Raw genomic sequence first — 19,607 nt, 5'->3', positions numbered from 1 at the left:
CCTTAAATGATCCTCTAATAGACCATTTAAAATACGGGGTGGTAAAAGTTTCGCGTTTTGAGGAAAAATGTTGTCGAAAACAATGTGGACAGAGGACCCACTGCTTAATGCTGGATGGATGTTGTAAATCTGCACGTTTAAAGGCTCAAGCAGCCTTTGCACGAACACAACCTGTGGGGTATGAAAACGAGGCCAGTGGACACCAAAAAAGGAGGTCGGCTGGCAACAGAAAATGCTTTGCGAACGGTGAAAATGGGATTCAAAAATTTTGAGGAAAGTCTGCACAGTTAGAAAGTGAAATCGGGTTAACAGAGGAGGAATGCGGGCCTCAAGGTACAGCACATTGGTAGCCACGAATTTGGGGACGCCAAGGCACATCCGAAGCACCTCCCTCTCCAAAAGGATGAGAGGACGAAGTTTGTATGAAGCCGAGCCTGAAAACAACACAGAGCCAAATTCTAAAATTGGCCTAACATACAATACGTAAATCATTAGGAGCGTATCCCTGCGCATGCCGTACCTGTGACTACATAACCTCCGTAACATGCCTGCGGCACGAGTCCCTTTTACAGCAACATGGTCAATGTGAGGCCGGCAGGTGAGTTTGTCATCATAAATGACGCCCAGGTATTTTAGGGATTGAACTTGAGGTATTGGTTGAAATTTGCATGAAAGAGAGAGCACGACAGGATCCTGTAGAGGAAAAACAAGGACGGCACACTTGTTAACATTTAATGAGAGGTGTAAACTGCTCAACCAGAGCTCAAGAGAACTCAAATATGATTGCAACTGATCATAGAGGGAATGTATATCAGGCGCAGCCGCAAAAAATGCTATGTCGTCCGCATAGACGTAAGTGCGAACATGGTGGTGGAGAGGAATGGAGCTCATGAGAATATTGAACAGCTCAGGCGAAAGGACAGCTCCCTGCGGAACACCTCTCGTCTGTTTGTACCTCTCGGATTTTACCCCATTATGGACGCAGAAGAATTCCCTGTTATAGAGAAACGCAGATATCCAAGCAACTAAATATTCTGGAAACTGGAGAGACTGTAGCCTGTGTATTAGGATGGAATGCTCTACACTGTCATAAGCTTTAGAGACGTCGAGCGTAACCAAAGAAGCATACAGGCGTTGACGACGAGCTAGAAGAATACGACTCTCAAGATCTACATGTGCATGCCATATCGAACATCGCGGCCGGAAGCCGAGTTGACACGGGCTGAGAATAGTTCTGCGGTCCACAAAGGCAGAAACCCGCATAAGTAACACCCTTTCTATTAATTTTACCACGTTTGATGTTAGAGAAATAGGCCTAATATTTTCCAATTCATAGCCTCCGCCCTGGTTTTTAAGTAAAGGGATCACCTTGGCCAGCTTCCACTCAGAAGGGATCCAAGCGAGTTTGATAGAATAGTTGACCAGGTGTAACAAAGAGTTCGGAGACGCCTCAAATAGAATCTTGAGCATCTTTGAAGTAACACCATCAGGACCGGGAGCAGAAGCTGGTAATCTTTGAACAACTTGAGAAAGCTCCGAAAGAGTGACTTTAGTGAAATAATTATCTGGCGTCCTGTGCGCAAACAACATGGGACGCAAAGGAAATAGAGACGAGAACCGCTTATGCAAGCCCGCGGCAATTGATTCAACCACCTCGATAGCTTCCTTTGGAGACATAACTAATGACTGTAAATCACGGGAAGGCAGGACCTGTTTCCTGGACCGTAAAAAGCCAAATAATGCCCGTCGGTTGCCTGACTTTGAAAGAAAATCAAAATGTTCAGAGTCATATTTCTCTTTCGCACGAGAAACTGTGCGTTTAAAGGTGGCTGCTATGAATTTATAATCTTTCCAGTTATTTGGGCATTGGTTATAAAGAAGCTTTTTCCATGCTGCCTTCCTCCGCCTGTAATCCCTCGTACAGTCCGCGTTCCACCAATGATTAGAGGAATTCCCATTTGAGGGCCGCACCAGGAACTCCGACTTTTTCCGGCAATCCTCTAAAGCCAGGCATATGCTTGTTGACTGGTGATCTTCGGCGATGTTAGAAACTGACGCGAGGGCAGAGCGCAACATCGTCTCAAATTTGTCATAATTTACATGCGTCCGCAACGGACGAGCCGCAGGAGTTACACGACATAAGATATCAAAACGAACCGGTATATGGTCACTTGAGGAGCCGCAATCAACAGTCGACCAATTCATTATGCCAATTCCAGGACTGGTGAATGTAAGATCTAAAACAGATTTAGACTGAGCGCAAAGGTACGTGGCTGATCCAGAATTTGAACACGTAAGGCTGTTATCAGAAACCCAGTCCCAAAGGCGCTTCCCACAGATTTGTGCGGTAGCCCCAAGACACATGGTGTGAATTGAAATCGCCAGCCATGAGAAGTGGGTTTCCACAGCTAGCGAGAAGCGAATCTAGAGGTCTAGTATCCTGGACTCCATAGGGGAAATAAATATTTACTAAGGAAAATGGGGAGCACCCAGGAAGAAGAAAGTCTAATGCCAAAATCTCACAGTCAGGGGACATTAGCTGAAAAGATACCTTAGCCCTGTGGCAAAGTTTTGACGAAACTAACGTAAGCAAACCCCCTCCTCGTGACTGGCGATCTAGACGAAATGAACGATAATTTTTAAAGTGAAAATGTTTGTCGGCTGAAAGCCACGTTTCTTGAAGAATAATGATATCCGGATTAAGCTGGGAAGAAATACAGTGTAAATCTGTTTTAGCTGTAAGAATAGAGCGACAGTTCCACTGTAAAACTCGCAACGACGCTATGGTTTCGAAAGCAGAGCAGCAGCAACTGCCTGCTCTAAAATGGTGTCCTTCGGCATATTGCCAAGCTGCTTCTTCTGTGATTTCGATTGTGAACGAGAAGAAGATGAAGGAGATATCGGGGACCCGCTACGCTTTAGGACCCGCACGTCAGGCTCCATCATCTCGGAATCAGAGATAACTCCAGCGTCACTGGAAGTACCCGAGGTAAGAACAGTGTTGGGTGCAGAAGTTTGTTCCTGGGCCTGAGATGTTGCAGATAGAGAAGAACGTACAAGAGCAGGGGTAATTACATTCGATAGAGAAGCCAAACTGGTCTGCATAGCATTAGTGAGCTGGGAAGCGAGGACGTTGGTGAGGCATTCCGAAACACTTGCTGCAATTTTCTCTACCATTTTTGTCATGGACGCTTCCACAGCAGACGCAATTGCCTGAGTCAGCGTTGAGTCTAAAGTCATGCCCTGACGAGCGGTCACCCCTGCATACCCGTAGGCCCGTTCCTTAATTTCCTGTACAGCTTCTCGGCGCGAACATCGTTTCCGGTCTATAACCTCCAGGATCTGAATTTCCTGCGCACGAGAGGGGCAGTTGGAAGAATTAGCAGCGTGGGCGCCACTGCAAAGGCAGCACTTCTCGTTGTGCTCAGAGCAAGTGCTCGTAGCGTGATCTTCTCCACAGTGTCAGCAGCGCAAGGTAGATTTACAACCGCCGGCGCTATGGCCATAGCGCCAGCAGTTGGAGCACTGTAGAGGCCTAGACGACAACTGGTCAACCCGAAAAATTAGAGGCCAGGCCTTTATTTCACTGGGGCAAGACGTGCCGGCAAAGGTGGCAATTACCGACTCAGTGGGCACCCGCATGTTGTCAACATCACGGTTACAGCGGTGCACAGCAACAACACCTGCGGCGGACAGCAGATCAAGGGTCTCAACTGGAGACAGCGAAGAGTCGACGCCTCGGACAATGCCCTTCGTGCAAGCCAGATGAGGCGGAATAAAAGAGCTTACCCGGAGAGATGCGAAAGACGAGGTAGCTAGAAGATCTCTGACGCAGGCAAGGTCTGAGGACCTGCAGAGAATACCGCCGCGTCCAAACTGGCGGACCTCACTGATGGCTTCATAATGAGAAGTGGCTGACTGGAGCGCAGCCCGAACAATTCCAGGATTAGTCATCTTGATGGCGCCACCATCCTTAGGCACCAGCGCAACCGGGATGCTGCCGACGCCACTGCGCAAAACAGCCTCCAAGGGCAAGACATCAGGGCAAAGGGATGCGGACCAGGAGGAGCTCCCCTGGCCGGGAGACTGGGTAGACATACCCCGGGCTTACGGCCTCACCGTGTGCTTGATGCCCACAAAACGACAAGGACAAAGGCTCAGGGAGAAAAACAAAACCTCAACCAACCACCCGAAACTCAACCGATCGTTCCCCAGCGGGCGGGCCTGTTTGCTGCTATTTTAATGCCGCATCTTTCTCTTCGTTGCGCAGTGTTTTACAGCGGTAGGGGATAAGCGCACCTTTCCCTTTTCTTCGGCCGCCGCGGTGGCTCAGTGGCTATGGTGCTCGGCTGCTGACCCGAAAGACGCGGGTTCGATCCCGGCCGCGGCGGCTAGAATTTCTTTGGAGCAGAAATTCTAGTGGCCCGTGTGCTGTGCGATGTCAGTGCACGTTAAAGAACCCCAGGTGGTCGAAATTTCCGGAGCCCTTCAATACGGCGTCTCTCATAGCCTCAGTCGCTTTGGGACGTTAAACCCCACAAAACCGAAACCAACCCTTTTCTTCAGCGTTGCCGTTTTGCGGCGGCGGCGGCGGCGTGAAGGTACGAACACACCAGCGGCAAAACGCGTGGCACGCCGCGAAAGGGACGGCCACACTCTGCGGCAAAGAGTCGCCGCCGCGCAAAGCTCCCTTCGTGACAAACCGGTCGAGGTCCGCGATTCTGATGAAGGAGCGCGCGCGACACCGCCACCGCCGCTGCCATGTCACTTTACTAGGAGCCAAGAGGTGGCGACACAGACGCTCCCCACGTGACAAAGCCGGGCGCCCCTCATTGGTCTCCCCGCTCCGCGGAACGCGGCAAGCCGCCGAAAATGGCTCCTCGACCCATTCGCTGCGCGGCAGATCAAACCGCCGCCGCGGCAGGTTTCGAGGCAAGCGGCGTGCCGCGCGCGTTCTGCCGCCAGTGTGTCCATACCTTAACACGAAAGAGTCGAGGAGGAAAGAGAGGAAGGAAAAGTTATGGCGCTGCACAGAGCGTCCCTGGATGGACAGAAAAAAAAATTCATCACAAAAACTCTATGCAACCCTCTTCTTGTCCAATCCCCCCGTGTCGTTATGCGCCATTCTACGAGGTGGACAACAACAACAAATATGGAATGAATGGAATCCAGTGGTATGGTATTCTATGGTACTGGATTTAAACCGACTGATAGAATTTCGTCCCTATTCGTGGAGCGTCCCGTCTGAGACGAGGTGGGGGCGGGTTCAAGATTTCTTTTTTTTATCTTTAACAAATGCGCAAATTGTCAAAGTGCTTCCTTTAACACACGTGTTCTATTGACTTTGCGCTAAGCATACTTTCAATTTTTAACTTGCATATTTAGATCAATATATTCTGCTTGGAACTATCTCCCTCCCTAGGGAAAAATGGCGGTATTTTGTGAGTTGCAGCAAAATTTTTCTCATCCATGAACTATGAGGTACAAATTATGCAAATATAGAATATAAGCCCCATCAGGCGCACTTTTTATAATTACGAATTAATAAGTTTCATGTCTAATTTCTGAATTTTATTTGTTAATTCAGTGTGCTTAGACATAACTTGGACAGTTTGAACATTGGAGCACAAAAATTTTAGCAGAAATTCTTGCATTAAGAATGTTGCAGAAACCACTACGCTAGTTATGTTTAAAGTGCTTCAGTATTCGTCAAAGTACTCACGACGCTACTCACCCTTAGTGCATCTCGTATGAAGTGTTTGGAAAAAGCCATCAGCCTCGGAAGCAGACGGTTGTGCTGGCACACGCCGACGCCTAATTTCACACATCATTTTTAGGTTCGCCTCCGGTTACTAGACGGTCTCGCGGGCGCCCCTTTGTCGGCTGCAAAGTTCCAGGCGTCGTTGCTTCTCAGCATTTGAGGTGCAGCGCCGGGCGACATTGGGCTCGCCCCATCAGTTGGAAGCGCTGTTGTTTCACATCGTCCTGTTTCGCTCCGTATCGGCAGTATCGTATCGGCTCCGTATCGGCAAGTTACACACTATTATTTTGCGCTAACAAATTAACTAACAAAGTATCTCTCTTAAGGCCTGAATTTACTATTTCGGGGAAATAATATTTCTTTTCGCTGGAACGAAAAAATGCTGTGTCAATAGGTTGTCACTTTGAGCCCGCTCTTGAGCTTCTGCTGGTATCTTTTTTTCGCATCACAGCCCTCTATGCTTAAAACCTTAATTTTATACTCAAAGGGCACGTCCATAAGATTATGGAAACCCAGAATACCCTTATAAGAAATACAGTTCTCTTCGTACTCAAGGCTTCCATGAGCCGTGAGATCCCATCGATTGCCATACGTTGGAAAATGTCACGTTTTAGTACATGAGCTAAATGTACCTTCAATGACTACGAAGTGTCACCATTTTTACGCATTTTTTTGCGATAAATGCATATAAACGTTTAGCGCTGGCGTGGAGATGCAAATCGTCAGTAAAGTGCACGCATATAGCGCCGACCACTGCAGCCAAAAGCCGATAGGCATGCGCTGTTAGCTGCTGTCGATATCGGTGTACAGTAGTGACACCTCTATGGGCAGTCCTAGAGCTTTGTTTTGGTGTTTCGCAGGCGTAACATTTAAGACGACGCCAAAGCACCACACGCATTACGGGACCAAATTTGACGTAAAAAAATTGGTACCTTATGTATACTACGCAATGAAACGCATGAGGCCTTTCCAAAGCCACTGCATAGAGTTACCGCGAAAGTCAATTGCCGTTGACTAAGTGTATTTGAGGGTCGGCAAACGAAAAACTACGTTTTACCTATAGCAACCCAATTCCGAATTGAACACTTGGCTTTCTTACGCACCTTTCTACGCTTCTTTCTTACGTCAGATCACCACCGACTACCAGTTGCTGTGGTTACGTATGTGTACATTACAATTAAATTTCCCCTTCAGTCAGTGCGCCTTCAGCGGTCGTAGTCTCATTTTGTCCAGTGTCGCCGCCAACAGCGATCGGTTCAACCTGGTTCAGATGCATAAACATTTCACCAGCCTGATCGTTTTGAGCTTCCTCTTCGTGGAGCGAAACGCCATCGTCGAATCGCGTGCTACGACGAATGTAGTCCTTTCCAGCTACCGTAGTCCTCGGGACGTCTTCAACCACAGTGGAAACGACAGGAGCGGCTGTCCCATCTGTCGCCGTCATCATGTGCCTTGCAGCAACTTTCTTCAGGGGCGTGTTGACTTCCGCCGCCGAGTAGACGACCCAGAACACTAGGAGCACTGCCGCGTACAGCAGGAACGCTACGCACGTGGCCATGTCTGTGACGCGCACTTTGGCTCCGTCGTTCGTTTCGAGAACCCCGAGAGGCGCCGAAGTCAATGAACGCCCGTCTTGCGCTAATTGGACGCCGAGAGCAGGCGGCAGATCCGAAGGAGCTTCGGGTCGCTGAATATTTAGCGGTCGGGATCGGAAGTCTTGGGAACTGGGCCCCTTCGTCTGGCCCAAGGATCGAGTGCCGCCGATGCTGCTTTCACGCGGGGAAGCCCGACGCTGGCGTCCTGATCCCTGGGAGTCAGCGTGTGTCGGTCTCTGGCCGGCTGAGCCGTGATGCCATGAACATATTGCTGGTCCCGTTCCGACGTGCCTGCACCAAGAGAAACGGCGTTTTTTTCGTCTGCTAAGAGGTAATCAGTTTGACTGCCAACAACCACGCATGTAAACGTAGAACGTGAATTCTATTATTATTGCGAAAGCAATACTACTTGCACTTCCACGCCTTTGCCGTGCCGCGGCGGTGACCACCATTGACCTTCATTTGATCTTGATTGCATTAGATTGGATTAGAATGGATTGGATTGGAGTGGATTGGACTGGACTGGACGGGTTGGCCGGATTAGATCAGATTAGATTACATTACACTAGATTAGATTACATTGGATTGGATTGGATTGGAATGGAGTGGATTAAATTGGAATGGTTTGGATTGGATTGGATTGTATAACCATGGCGTAGGTACGGATATTGCTTTCGCAATTACCGGGCTTAACCAAGCTACACTGTAAGGGATCGGTAGTGTAAGCGGGCTCATCGGAACGCGGCTGGGGGCGCTCAAAGCGAAGCGTCTCCTTTCTTGGAACGCGGCCGCTCGCGAATGCGCCGGGAAATACGGGTGTCGCCCCCGCCCGCGGTACCGATTCGCGCACGTGCTGGCACGAATGTGCATTTGTGGTTGTTTTTATTTTTATTTTGTGGTGAAGAGGGTGATTTACCCTACGGTAGTTGGAGGGCTGCCCATGCTCTCGATTAGCCAATCATATGAAGAGTGTAGAATGATTGGGTGCTTCCAAATGTGGGCCGTGCCTTGAGGTCTTTAAAACCGGGCTCCGGCGCCAGAAAAAGCGTGTGGGCTAAGGTGAGATGCTGTGCATCTTCGGCTACGCCGAGTAGGGGCCTTCCCTAGTGTTAGCCAGTTCTACCTTTTTGTTGTTTGCCCTTGTGCTGTTTAATATGTCTCCAGTGCCTAAATTTGCATGTGATTGTAAATATCTGTAGATAAACTTCAAGTATTCGCCTCACCCCTGCATCTCAACTCATCACAAGACCGTCTCTGACGGGGCACCCCTGGTGCGGAGGGACGCTTCAGTCTTCAGTTCTACAAACCGTGGCTGGGCACCTCTGGTGCAAGGAAGACAGAGAACCTGAACTTTACTTAAACCACAGATAATTTTTTTTCTTGAGTTCGCAACTGCGGGCCGCACAACTTCATATTGTTGGAAGGTTGAACCGAGCGGCGATTACCTACGGCGGACACCGCCGTTTGCCTGTTCCAAACTAAAACTTGAATTGGCGACTACCCCATTGCTGTTCTTCTCGCCTTGACCGCTTTGCAAAGATACCGCGCAATGTGGACTATAAAAAGGGCACCATTACGTACTTGAAAACCGCATACTGAATGAACGTAAAACCGATTCTGACTCGATCAAAACCAATTGGCGTTGCTGACGGCCGCCATTCATTATCATCACCAGGCTGACTATGCCCACTGCAGGACAAATTCCTTTCCCACATCTCTCTAATTGACCTGACCAACATTACGGCTCACTAAAAATACGTGCGTCATGAACATAGCGCTCTGATCTGAGATTGAGTGTTTCAATACAATTTACCATCACCTGAAGTATCCATATAATCACAGTTTAGCCCACAGAAAATGTCTGAAGTTCCTTTTTTTAAGGGTAATTCGAAATAAAAAAAAATGACTGGCGGTTTAACATCGATAAGCCTGAAAAATTGTTTGAAAGGAGTTTAAATTCGAACTCACTACTTACGGGGTCAAGCACAACAAAGAACCTTAGGCGTCCGTGACCTTGAGGGTGCAGAAATAAAGTAACAATGCCGAGTATGTGTTTCGAACGCTAGGCGACGCGAACAGATCAGCTTCGCTGGACACTGCATGACAGCACTATGCTATCGCCACAGCAGATTATTCCTTCTTTAAACTAAAACACTCACTCTCGCCGTGCATTGCACACCGTCGTGTTGATCAACTTCCATCTGCGGCGAGGACAGATCAGATAAGTTTAACCTTAATCAGAGCTTAACATGAGTCTAATTTTGTCGCCAAACGTGTAGGCGAAGAACACATGTGCCACCCAGGCTAATCACGCTTTCGGACATCTAATTGGTTTATCTGCTTGAAAACCCAACCATTTCGAAGCGGAAAACTTCAGGAGGGCGCATTGTTAACCTAAAGTGCGTTGAGGCGAACGCCTAAAGCGCGGTGTTGCTGCTTGTGTCACTGACGTGTGGTCAAAATGTTAAGCTTCGCCTCTAAGAGTGCAACGCGACAGCGTGCCAGGGAGTCCACAGAACGCCATCGCCCGTTCGGCTGTACGCCTTGCTCGTCGGTAAATTGGTTTTTGAGGAGAGGAAATGTATCTGTCTCGCATACCTCGGTGTGGTGGTGGTGAACTCTTTTATTACGCCCAAAAACATGAAACCAGTCCAAGGACCAGTTGCGCTGGCTTATAGTTGGTTGTCGGAGATCCCTTGGAATGTCGCGGCCTCCACCGCGGGCTGGGTAAGCCGGCGTTGGTCTACTGGCTCGGAAGTGCGCAGGAGAGACTCCCACGTCTCTGGGGGGTTTGAGTTATTTGTGTGGTGGTGTGTACAAGTCCACACCATGTGTATGAGAGTGGCCGGAGTTGAGCAGTGTTTGCTCATGGGGTCTATCTGTTGCGGAAAGATACTGCTGTACAAGCGGGTGTTTGGAAAACTGCCAGTTTGTAGTTTGCGCCATTGAACGGCTTCGCGTCTTGTTAGATCACGGTGTGCGGAAGGATAGAAACATCTTTCGAGCCGGTAGTGCTGGAGTATGTCCGTGTGAGTGGTGAGTAGAGAAGTGTGTGAGATATTAGTGTCAGAGGAAGCAGGGAGGCTGATCATACACTCGGCTCGACAGCTCATATCTCGGGCGAGTGTGCGCGCCTGGGCGCTTCCGCTGAGGGACTCGTGGGTGGTGGTGAAACTTTTAGTTGGTGCAGTAGAGTTTGGGAGCCACAGAGTGGCCACGCTTCATGGTCGGCGTCCCTAGCCCGGGACACCGCATGACAATGCCCCGTCTCTCACCCGTTTCACCAGAGCCCTTTGGGACTCAAGCGAGGAGCAGTTGAGGAGGGCAGTCTCCCATGCCTCTCTGGAAGGGGTAGGGGAAGGAGGGAGGTGGGAATTTTGAGTACATGCCCACACCATGTGGAAGATATCACAGGTCTCCCCACAGTGCGGGCATCGCCCATCCGTGTTAGGATCGTAATGTTTTATGATTGCAGGACAGAGTAGAGTGCCTGTCTGCAGGCGCCTTAAAGTTCGCTCCTCCGTCTTACTCAGGCCCTTTGTAGGTGCCGGGAAAAGGCGGTGGTTGTCGCTATAATGCAGCTCTATAATGCGTTATTATTTCCCTGAATCGCAGGAGCGGCTGGTTAGTTTCCAAGCCAGAAGAGCTGGGATGAGGAGCCCAGTAAGCAAGCGCTCGAGCAGGCGCATCAGCGGCCTCGTTACCTTGTAAGCCCTGGTGGACAGGAGCCCAAATGATTCTTTTCGGTGTTGGTTCAGTGGCAGACCATCTTAGAATACAAGCAGCTAAGGGGGAGATCTCTCCTGTCAAGGAATGATCACATGCTTTTCGGGACTCCGTGATGATGATTCTCGAAATGGCGTGGGCGGCAGCAAGCGCTATCGCTACTTCCTCACCTCGCAATGAATTCGGGGCTCGAAAGGAGAGTCCATCACGTGCATTTCCTGGTGAACGACAGAGGACGTGTAAAATCCCGTGGGCGATGGCCCTGCTACGTCTACATAATATACACCGGGTCGGGAGCCGTGCTGTCTCTCAAGAGCCCGAGCCCGCGCTTGTCGTCTGTTTTCGTACATGTCGATGTCCATGAGGAGTCAGCTAGTGGTGGAAGAGGGTGCAGTAGAAAGTAGAATTTGTAACGCCTGGCAAGAGATACGGCCAGCATCGTAGTTGCGGATAGCCTGTTGAGAATCACTGACGACGATTTTGGTATTAGGGTCGGCTAGCGCTAATAGCGCATTGGCAACCTCCTCTGCTGCGGTGACTGTTTCTGCATTGCGAATGCCGCAGGCTGTGTACCAGCTGAGGTGAGGGGCGATAGCTACCGCCACCGTCGCTGGCTTCGAGGGATGGTCAGAGGCGTCCGCATACGTGACGTACGGACGTACGCTGAAGCGTTCCTCGAAATGACGTGCATGATCGGCCCGTCTCTCGCCATGGTGTTCCGGGTGCATCCATTTGGGAATGGGCGGGATGCGGAGATTTAGGTGATATTTCGGGATAAGTTCAGCATAACTTGCGGCCGCTCTCCGCGGGGAGATCCCAACTTCCTGCAGTATCGCTCGGCCAGCGTGTGTGAGTGAGAGCCGCTCGTATTGGGCAGTGAGGGTTGCTTCGATAAGTTCGCTCACGGCATTGAAGATTCCGAGAGCCATGGGCTTATGGGTAGCTGTGGACATGGGAAGATCCAGGGCCGTCTTGTACGCTTTTCGGAGTGACACTCTAACCGTTCGTTTTCGGCACGAGTGAGACGTATGTAGGGTGCAGAGTAGGTGATGCGGGAGCAGATGAAGGCTTGAACGAGGCGCAGAGGGTTGGACTTTTGTATACCACGATGCTTGTTGGAAACTCGCTTAAGGAGGCGTCCGATCTGTACCACCGACTCGTCGATAGGTTGGAGCATCTTGGTTCCATTCGACACTGGTTCAATTCCCGAACTCGCCAAATTTCCTACTAGGTTCTATTTATTTATTTATTTATTTTACTTCGAGTATCACTATAAAATTTCTTTAAATGGTTGCATGGTTACCAGTGAAAGTACAATTGGCCCCGTTTGAAATTTGCGCACTGTGACGTCACGATTATTTCCACCAATTGGAAAACGTGACATTTCTGCCGACAACTCCGGCTTACAGCGATGAGGCATTAAAGGCTTCCGCCTTAAAAGCTCCACTTGTATCAAGCACTGGTGAATGTCAAATGACGCTTGGATTTGACTTCTAACTAGAGGCTCGCCGCAGGTGCAGATGTGACGTCGCACCACGTGACTTGTAGCAGCAATTACCACTCATTTTGCTGCTGAGCCGACCGCTCGCTCTTGCCAGTTGTGTCACGCGACTGACAACGTGATTCGCTCTTGCTGAATAAAGGCCAACGCTCACCGCCTAGACACCGCAGACATAGAGAAAGGGACTCATAGAGAGCGGACACTCAGCGAAATCTGACGCCAGGAACTGCGTCACAAATTAGTTGGTAACCCGTATTTTTAGTGGCGCCACGAGCGCTAGCGCGCACGCGCGGGTGACCGGCGACAGAGCAGACGGGCACACAAGGCAGGCATACCGTAACGAAGCCATGAGACGGTCGTCTACGTGGCTGCGCTTGTGAGCGTGCGAGGTATGTCTTAGCGCCCAAAATCTGTGTTTTTCCCTCTTTCTTCGTCTTCGACGCGAAACTCGTGCGGTCTGACGACGGCAAGGTTAGAAAGTTTTTTTTTTTTTGCATATCTACTATGCATTTCAAGTTGTCTCCGCTGACAACGCCGGCCGGTGCCTTGAATTACGCAGTTCGTAAAAAGGCGCGCACGCTTCTTGTTCTGCCTGCTGTCCTGGAGCGGTTGCTGTGGTTCTTTTTTTTTTATTATTCAAGAAACCTGTCATGCGGCAGAATTTAAGAAAGGGGGAGTGGAATGTAGGATTTACAAAGTTAAAAGAGGGAGTAGAGACCACTTTTGGCGAGGTAGTCGCATAGGCTGTTGGTGAACTGATTGCTCACAGTCCAGTTCACATAGTCACCGCCGCAGTTCCACCGCAGGGCCACCTCCCCGAGGAGCTGTTTTCTATTAGGGGCCCTCGTTGGTCAAGTCCACAATAGGTGCCGCAAATCACAAATGTCCGGAGCAGCGGAGGGCACCTGTCAGTTGCTGGCAGATCTTTATCACGCCACTGATGACGGGCAGATGGGGTCAGAGCCGCCCCTGCCCGAAACCCGTACACTTATAGCTCCTCCTGCCGAGTAAGACTACGGGGGAGAGGGTGCGAACACGGAGGAATTACCGTATTTTCCGGAGTATAAGACGCACCTTTGTATAAGACGCACCCACCATATATGCAGGCTGTCATTGAAAAAGTTGGTATATAAGACGCACCCATGTATAAGACGCACAACAATTTAACCGGTTAGGCTAGTGAGAATGAAACACGCTTGCGCGAGCATCGCGAAATTCACTGTACCTGTGACAAATTCTTAAGCAACGCTAAGTGATCGAAAATGGCAACACTCACGTTATACCCGCCCACGTTTCAGAAAAAACGAAAGTGCTCTACATTATGTCCATAACAACATTTTATTTCTACTTAAAACCTATGAAGTCTTCATCTTCGTATACGCTATCAAAAAGTTCGCCCATTTCTGGCGGCAACGAGGCTGAAACATTCTCTTCGTACTACGTACACGGAGCAAAGTTGCAAATGGTGGCTAAAAAGAACACCGGCTTGTCTGGACTTGTCTTGACAGTGGCGAGAAGCGCGATTGTCTTCATCTTTTGGCATTTCACATTACTTTTGCTTGGGGCCTCCGAAACGGTTGCGTGTTTGTGATCCCGGAAGTCGTCATCCCAGCTGTTTCATGATAAAGTTCACCTAAGAAAAGCTGCGCACGGCGGTCCCCGTATTGAAGTATTAACCGCGTTACAACCGCGTCATTGGTAGTGATACTTTTTCAATGAAAAAAGCTTGAACATGAACCTGAGTAACTTCTGAACTCGCAAAAAAAACTCGAAAAATTAGCGTATAAGACGCACCCTTGTATAGGACGCACCAGCAAGATTTCTGAAAAAAAGCCGCGTCTTATACACCGGAAAATACGGTAGACCGCGTGTTCGCTGGCCCAGAGCTTGTGAATCGTAGACATGAGACAGGAACGGATCTTGTGAAAGAAGGGAAGGTGGCGGATCGTCTGATGTGTCAAGCTCTGTCATAGGATCCGCTTGAATGTTATGTGCATGGCCGTCAATTCAGCGTATGCGCACAGGTCATGGGTACTTTGCACAGAGGAGATGAACTGATTGTGTAATCTGGAATGTGCGTCGAAAAGCCTTGATCTATTTATGGGAGGCGATGGAGTCGGTGTAAAAAATAAGCTGTGGTTTAGCTCTGGTTAAACCTGGAGGATTGCGGAAGCAACAACTGCGCGTAGATATATATTGTTGCGTGAGCTACATTGCCCACAGTCTCGCCGTTTCGCGTGCTCTTTCACGACCATACTGTGCATGTACGAGGAGCAAGTGACGTCACTACGCACACCTAGCATGCCGGCGGCCCCGGCACGCTAGCTGTGCGCTGCTACAGCGCATCGAAGAGGAGAGAGAGAGAGGCGATGGAAAGCGCGCGGCAGCGGCGTCGGCCTCTGCACGCTAGCTTATGCGCTGCTACTGCGCATGCGCAACTGGCGAGCGCGGCGGCGGACGGCGGAGGCGCGGTAGCTGTGCGCCGTGTGACGTCACTGCTCCTCGTGCATGCGCAGTATGGCCTTTCCTCGTCTCCGCGAAATCGCTCAGCGACTAGCGTAGTGTTGCTGTCGCAACAAAGTGAACTGCATTGAATGTGAGAACGAGCGGAAGGGAAGCAATGGCATTGTAAATGGCTTGAAGCTCCAATGCAGGGGGATGCACGTGATCGCGGTGTATGTCGCGCGAGAGTTGAGATGCGGATGGGAGGGGCTATACGCAGCAGGAACCCCCCCCCCCCCCCCCCCCTCTGCAGTACGTGATGCATCGGTGTACAATATGTTGCCTTCAGGCAGATACGCGGCTGATACCGACGGGGAAACAGTGGGGCGATTATCTGTGAGCTGACAGTACGACCACGGAGGGAGCGTCTTTGAGCGATGAAATTGCAGATACTGCTTGCGAGCTCTGTTTGCCCCCCGCTGGTCGATGAGTTCACTCAGAGTATTAAGATGGGCGATCTTCTGAAGCATATGTATCGGTCTTAAGAAGAGAAAATAGGTTATGGCGCGCATAGCCTCACATAAGATTGTAATCGGTTGCTATTGGCAGACATCTGTAGCCGTGCTTACAGTAAACGTTAGAAAACTATTGAAACTCAATATTGTCACGTTGTAGTGACGGCAACCCAGCGGTCAGGAAGACACCAGAAATACTTGCAAACGAAGCTCTTTATTTGGGCTGACTTGCGCCCGCAAAAGAACTGAATCACTCGGTGGCGGCGTAAGCAACAAGCGTGCTCGTCAATCGTCGAACTACGAATGCCCGCTGCTCGCGGCATCGTTCAATTTAAAGCCGGCAACGAAACTTCGAGACAACAGGTCGAGATCATCTAGAGTAATCCAGAAACAAGTAGATGCAGCTGTTCATGGCTGTGAACAATGGAGATTAGTCCGGTCGCTTCTCGCGTCACGAGCAAAAATGATAACACCCCTTTTGTGCGGCGTCGCGCGAACGAACGGACGCTACAATGATACGTGGCAATGTGATAATGCGCGTTATTAGCGTTATTAGACAGATGGTAGGCGTGATAGAAATAGGACAAAGGGCCGATAGAGATACTAGAGGCTCACCTGACTTAGGTATTTGGGCCACAATAGATTGCTTCCACTCTTGAGGCATGACGCCAGAATGCCACACTTGGTTGAAATTATCATGTAGTGTTTGCAAAGCAGTCCCTTCCAAGTTACGGAATAAAGAGTTAGGCATGCCGTCGTGCTTGGGAGAAGTGATAGTTTTGAGGCGTTTAATGGAGCCCAGCAATTCTGCCATGGTTAGGTAGGCATTCTCAACGGAGGACTTTGTAACCGATAAGTCAGAAGGAGATGTAAAGGTGCAGTCGTGTTCTGGAAAAAACTTACGGGCCGCTTGTGGTACAAATGTGTCCTCATCCTCATTCAGAGCGAGGAAAATGCTTTCTGTGTGATCTGCAACCTGAGAAGGGAGCTCGATGGCGTGAAACACTCTCCAATGATGTCGACTGCCCTGCGCAGAGCACAGGCGGGCACACCATGCAGCCAAGCGTTGCCTGCTTCCGCCTCACGGTTCGCGTTTATAGTTTTTTCGTTACTTCTCCCTACTGACTCAGATCTCTCCTCCTACATTGCCCTGAACGAGATTTGCAGCTATGCGCTGTGTAGAGGCGGCATAGGAACGAGCACATTTTGCCTAACACTGTCTTTGGCTGTCTCCTGGCATTCGAAGCACTAATTCATAAAAAGTACATCAACGTTTACTTAGTGTCTTCTGTTACAGGACGTTATAGTTAAATCCGCGAGCGAGCACAACGCTTACTGTCCTTGAAAACATTGCGAATGTGTCAGCGGGTTCTTCAAGACTGCGCAGAATGCTTAGACACGAGCGGTCGTTCCATTTTGTTAAGTCAGATCTCAAATATCCCAGATTTTACATTGCAGTACGCCTCGATACGGGCGTTTTATTTAGTAATAAGAGCGTCTTTTATGGTTCCTCTAGTGAAGGAAACACTTTCGCACTGGTATGTGGCATGTGGGGTTTCCCGCACCGTGGAGGGACACCGTCGTGCAGGGCTGCGGAAAAAACTTAAACCACCTCATACTCTTCAGCGCGCACTGGCATCGCACAACGCACAAGAGGAGCTGTGATTTTATTTTAAATATTCTGTGTTGCGTACTATTCTACCATACTTAATGCACTGCTGGTTGAATAGAAAATTTAACCTTGCTGTCTGTAGTATGCAATAGAGAACATTTATCTTACTTTGTAATCAGGTGTATTGCTCATCTTCTTTGTAATATTGTGCCATCTTCACGGTGCTTTGTTTAGTAAAGATACTTTATATGTTTCGTCTGTACTTCGCATTGAAGTTACATGACTAATTAATTTCGCACGATGCTTTGCTATTTTCATGAGTTCTGTATGTTGCCATGTAAATGGCTCCGGGAATAGTAAAGCTACTCATGAAGTAATGCCCAGGGGCCGTCTTCTCTCTTAGAGTAACGAAGAATGTGTGTGTTTGTGTGAACATAAAAACGTGCTACACCACACGATTACTATCACTCTAATGCAGTCGAATTAGGAACTGCGGCTTTTGGTGTTCTGAGGATAATCGACCCGCTTGCGGCAAATGTACAGTAAAAGAAAGAACACAGGACAAGTGCATCGTCGCTTTACGTTCGCTGACTCAGTGTCTATTTTGTTGTTGTCTATTTCGCGCAGGCCATTCTGCGGCTTGCTGAAAATTCAGAAGCTACCACGGCAACATGTTGGCCTTAATTTTAAGCAGTGCCAGTCTTCATGCTAAATTGACGCCTTTCAATTGCAGTTTACCTAAAGAGTTCTGTTAGGTGATCTTGTTATCATCGCAAGGTCATAATCACACACACACACACACACACGCACGCACACACACACACACACACACACACACACACACGCACAAACACACACACAGTATATATTCTTTTATAGGGATAAATCACGTTTGATGGAACCTATATCGAATTTCTTCATTGGCGAACAATTACAGGACGCGCTAGTAGGTATTAAAGCGAGTGGGATAAAGAGCAGAAAGAAATTCCTTAACGCTCACTTTCGAGAAGTCGAGGCTTTCGAATCGACAACAGGTGATGTCGCCTTGGCAGCCTTCCTAGACTTGGCTCTGTGCTCACAGATGGACCCTGGAGCGTCCTGTCGCCCACTACCGCTTCTCTGAGGGTGCGACGAAGCGCCTTCCTGGCTCCGCCCAGTCGTGCCCGTGACGCAACCATGATGCTTGAGGCAGCTCGTCCTGATGCCGGCGTGCCCGTCCTTCGTGGATACTGCCCGCTGCTCATTGGACGCCTTGTGACGGGTCATGGTCGCCGTGATCAGAGGCTGCAGGAAAGCGTAATTATTGTTAGCCTTTGAAGAGATGGCACATACCCACACTGGGCGATCGGCCAAGAGTCGGGAGGCAGGGGTTGCTATTCACCTGTGCGTACTAAAGGCAAAAGAAAAGCACACGGGAGAGCAACACCAGGGGAGTCTACCACAAGGATATCTTCTTCTTCTTCTTCTTCTCCTCAGTAAACATGGCACATACCCACGCGGGGGGATTGGCCCAGGTACGGTGGTTGGTTGGTTGGCCTCAAATAAAATGGCACATGCCCACTACGGGGGAGTGGCCAAGACACGTGCGGTGAACTGCTGGAAAGAGGAGCATTTTTAGAGGAAAAGTAGTAGTAATAGGGTATAGGCTGACAGGTTGGACGGCGCAATGACAGGGGTCCGGTTAGCTGGGAGGTCGAAGACGAGACGATGGCTATATGTGCAAATTCGAATACAACGCAAGGAATGCTTTAATTTTGCACTGTCTGAAAGATACAGAAATACAATAATAAATAAAATAAATGTTAGGAAATCAGAATGATAAAAATAAATAGAAAATAAAAAAGTTAATTAAAATTAGCAGGGGAGTGAGTCGCTGTGTTTCCAGAGGAAAACTTTGAACAGCACAGCGCGCACTCCTGTTGCTTCGTCCAAGCAAAGAAGCGCCAAAGGAAAGAACAACCGCAGTGGACACAGACAGACCCAGCTGGTGAAACAGAATTTTTTAAAAGGCGCCTCCTCAAAGAAGAGAAGCGGCGGCAGAACAGCAGGTAGGAATCCACCGTCTCAGGCTCGGCACAAAATGGGCACCGTGGAGAAACCGCCGCCAGACCAGATCTTTGGAGGTAGAAATTTAGCAGAGGTACTCGGCATCGCAAACGCGTGAAAGAGACCTCCAGTCTGCGCGAGCGCCAGTCTTTGCTACACCAAGGATGCACAGATGCTGTTGATATTCGGGAGATGAAGTAAGCGCCGAGGCTGAAAATTCCTGAAATAATGTGTAACTGCGAAACCTCACCGCAGCTGTATGTGCGCAGGTTGGCAGGACTGCAATTATTGGGCCCCAGAGGGAGGCCCTTGCTAAGGAATCGGCAACCTCATTTAACTGAATGCCCATGTGCCCCGGTACCCAAAGCAACCGCACCAAATTTAGATGGAGCGGGATCAGCTGCTAAAG

The 19,607-nt window shown here is 49.4% G+C and overlaps 1 protein-coding gene across 1 annotated transcript in view; it reads right to left on the bottom strand.

The window, feature by feature from the left end:
- Positions 1–7,456: 7,456 nt before the first annotated feature.
- Positions 7,457–19,607, bottom strand: part of LOC149325449 (sodium-coupled monocarboxylate transporter 1-like) — a 162,635-nt gene continuing 150,484 nt past the window's right edge. Inside the window, exon 17 of the mRNA XM_089564290.1 lies at positions 7,457–7,647. Within this exon, the coding sequence (XP_089420416.1) occupies positions 7,457–7,647 (191 nt within the window). The remainder of the gene's footprint in view (positions 7,648–19,607) is intronic.

Source organism: Amblyomma mixtum, chromosome 10, assembly GCF_055824585.1.
Source record: "Amblyomma mixtum isolate Tamu chromosome 10, ASM5582458v1, whole genome shotgun sequence".
NCBI lineage: Eukaryota > Metazoa > Arthropoda > Arachnida > Ixodida > Ixodidae > Amblyomma > Amblyomma mixtum.
This window is presented reverse-complemented; position numbering and strand designations above follow the sequence as displayed.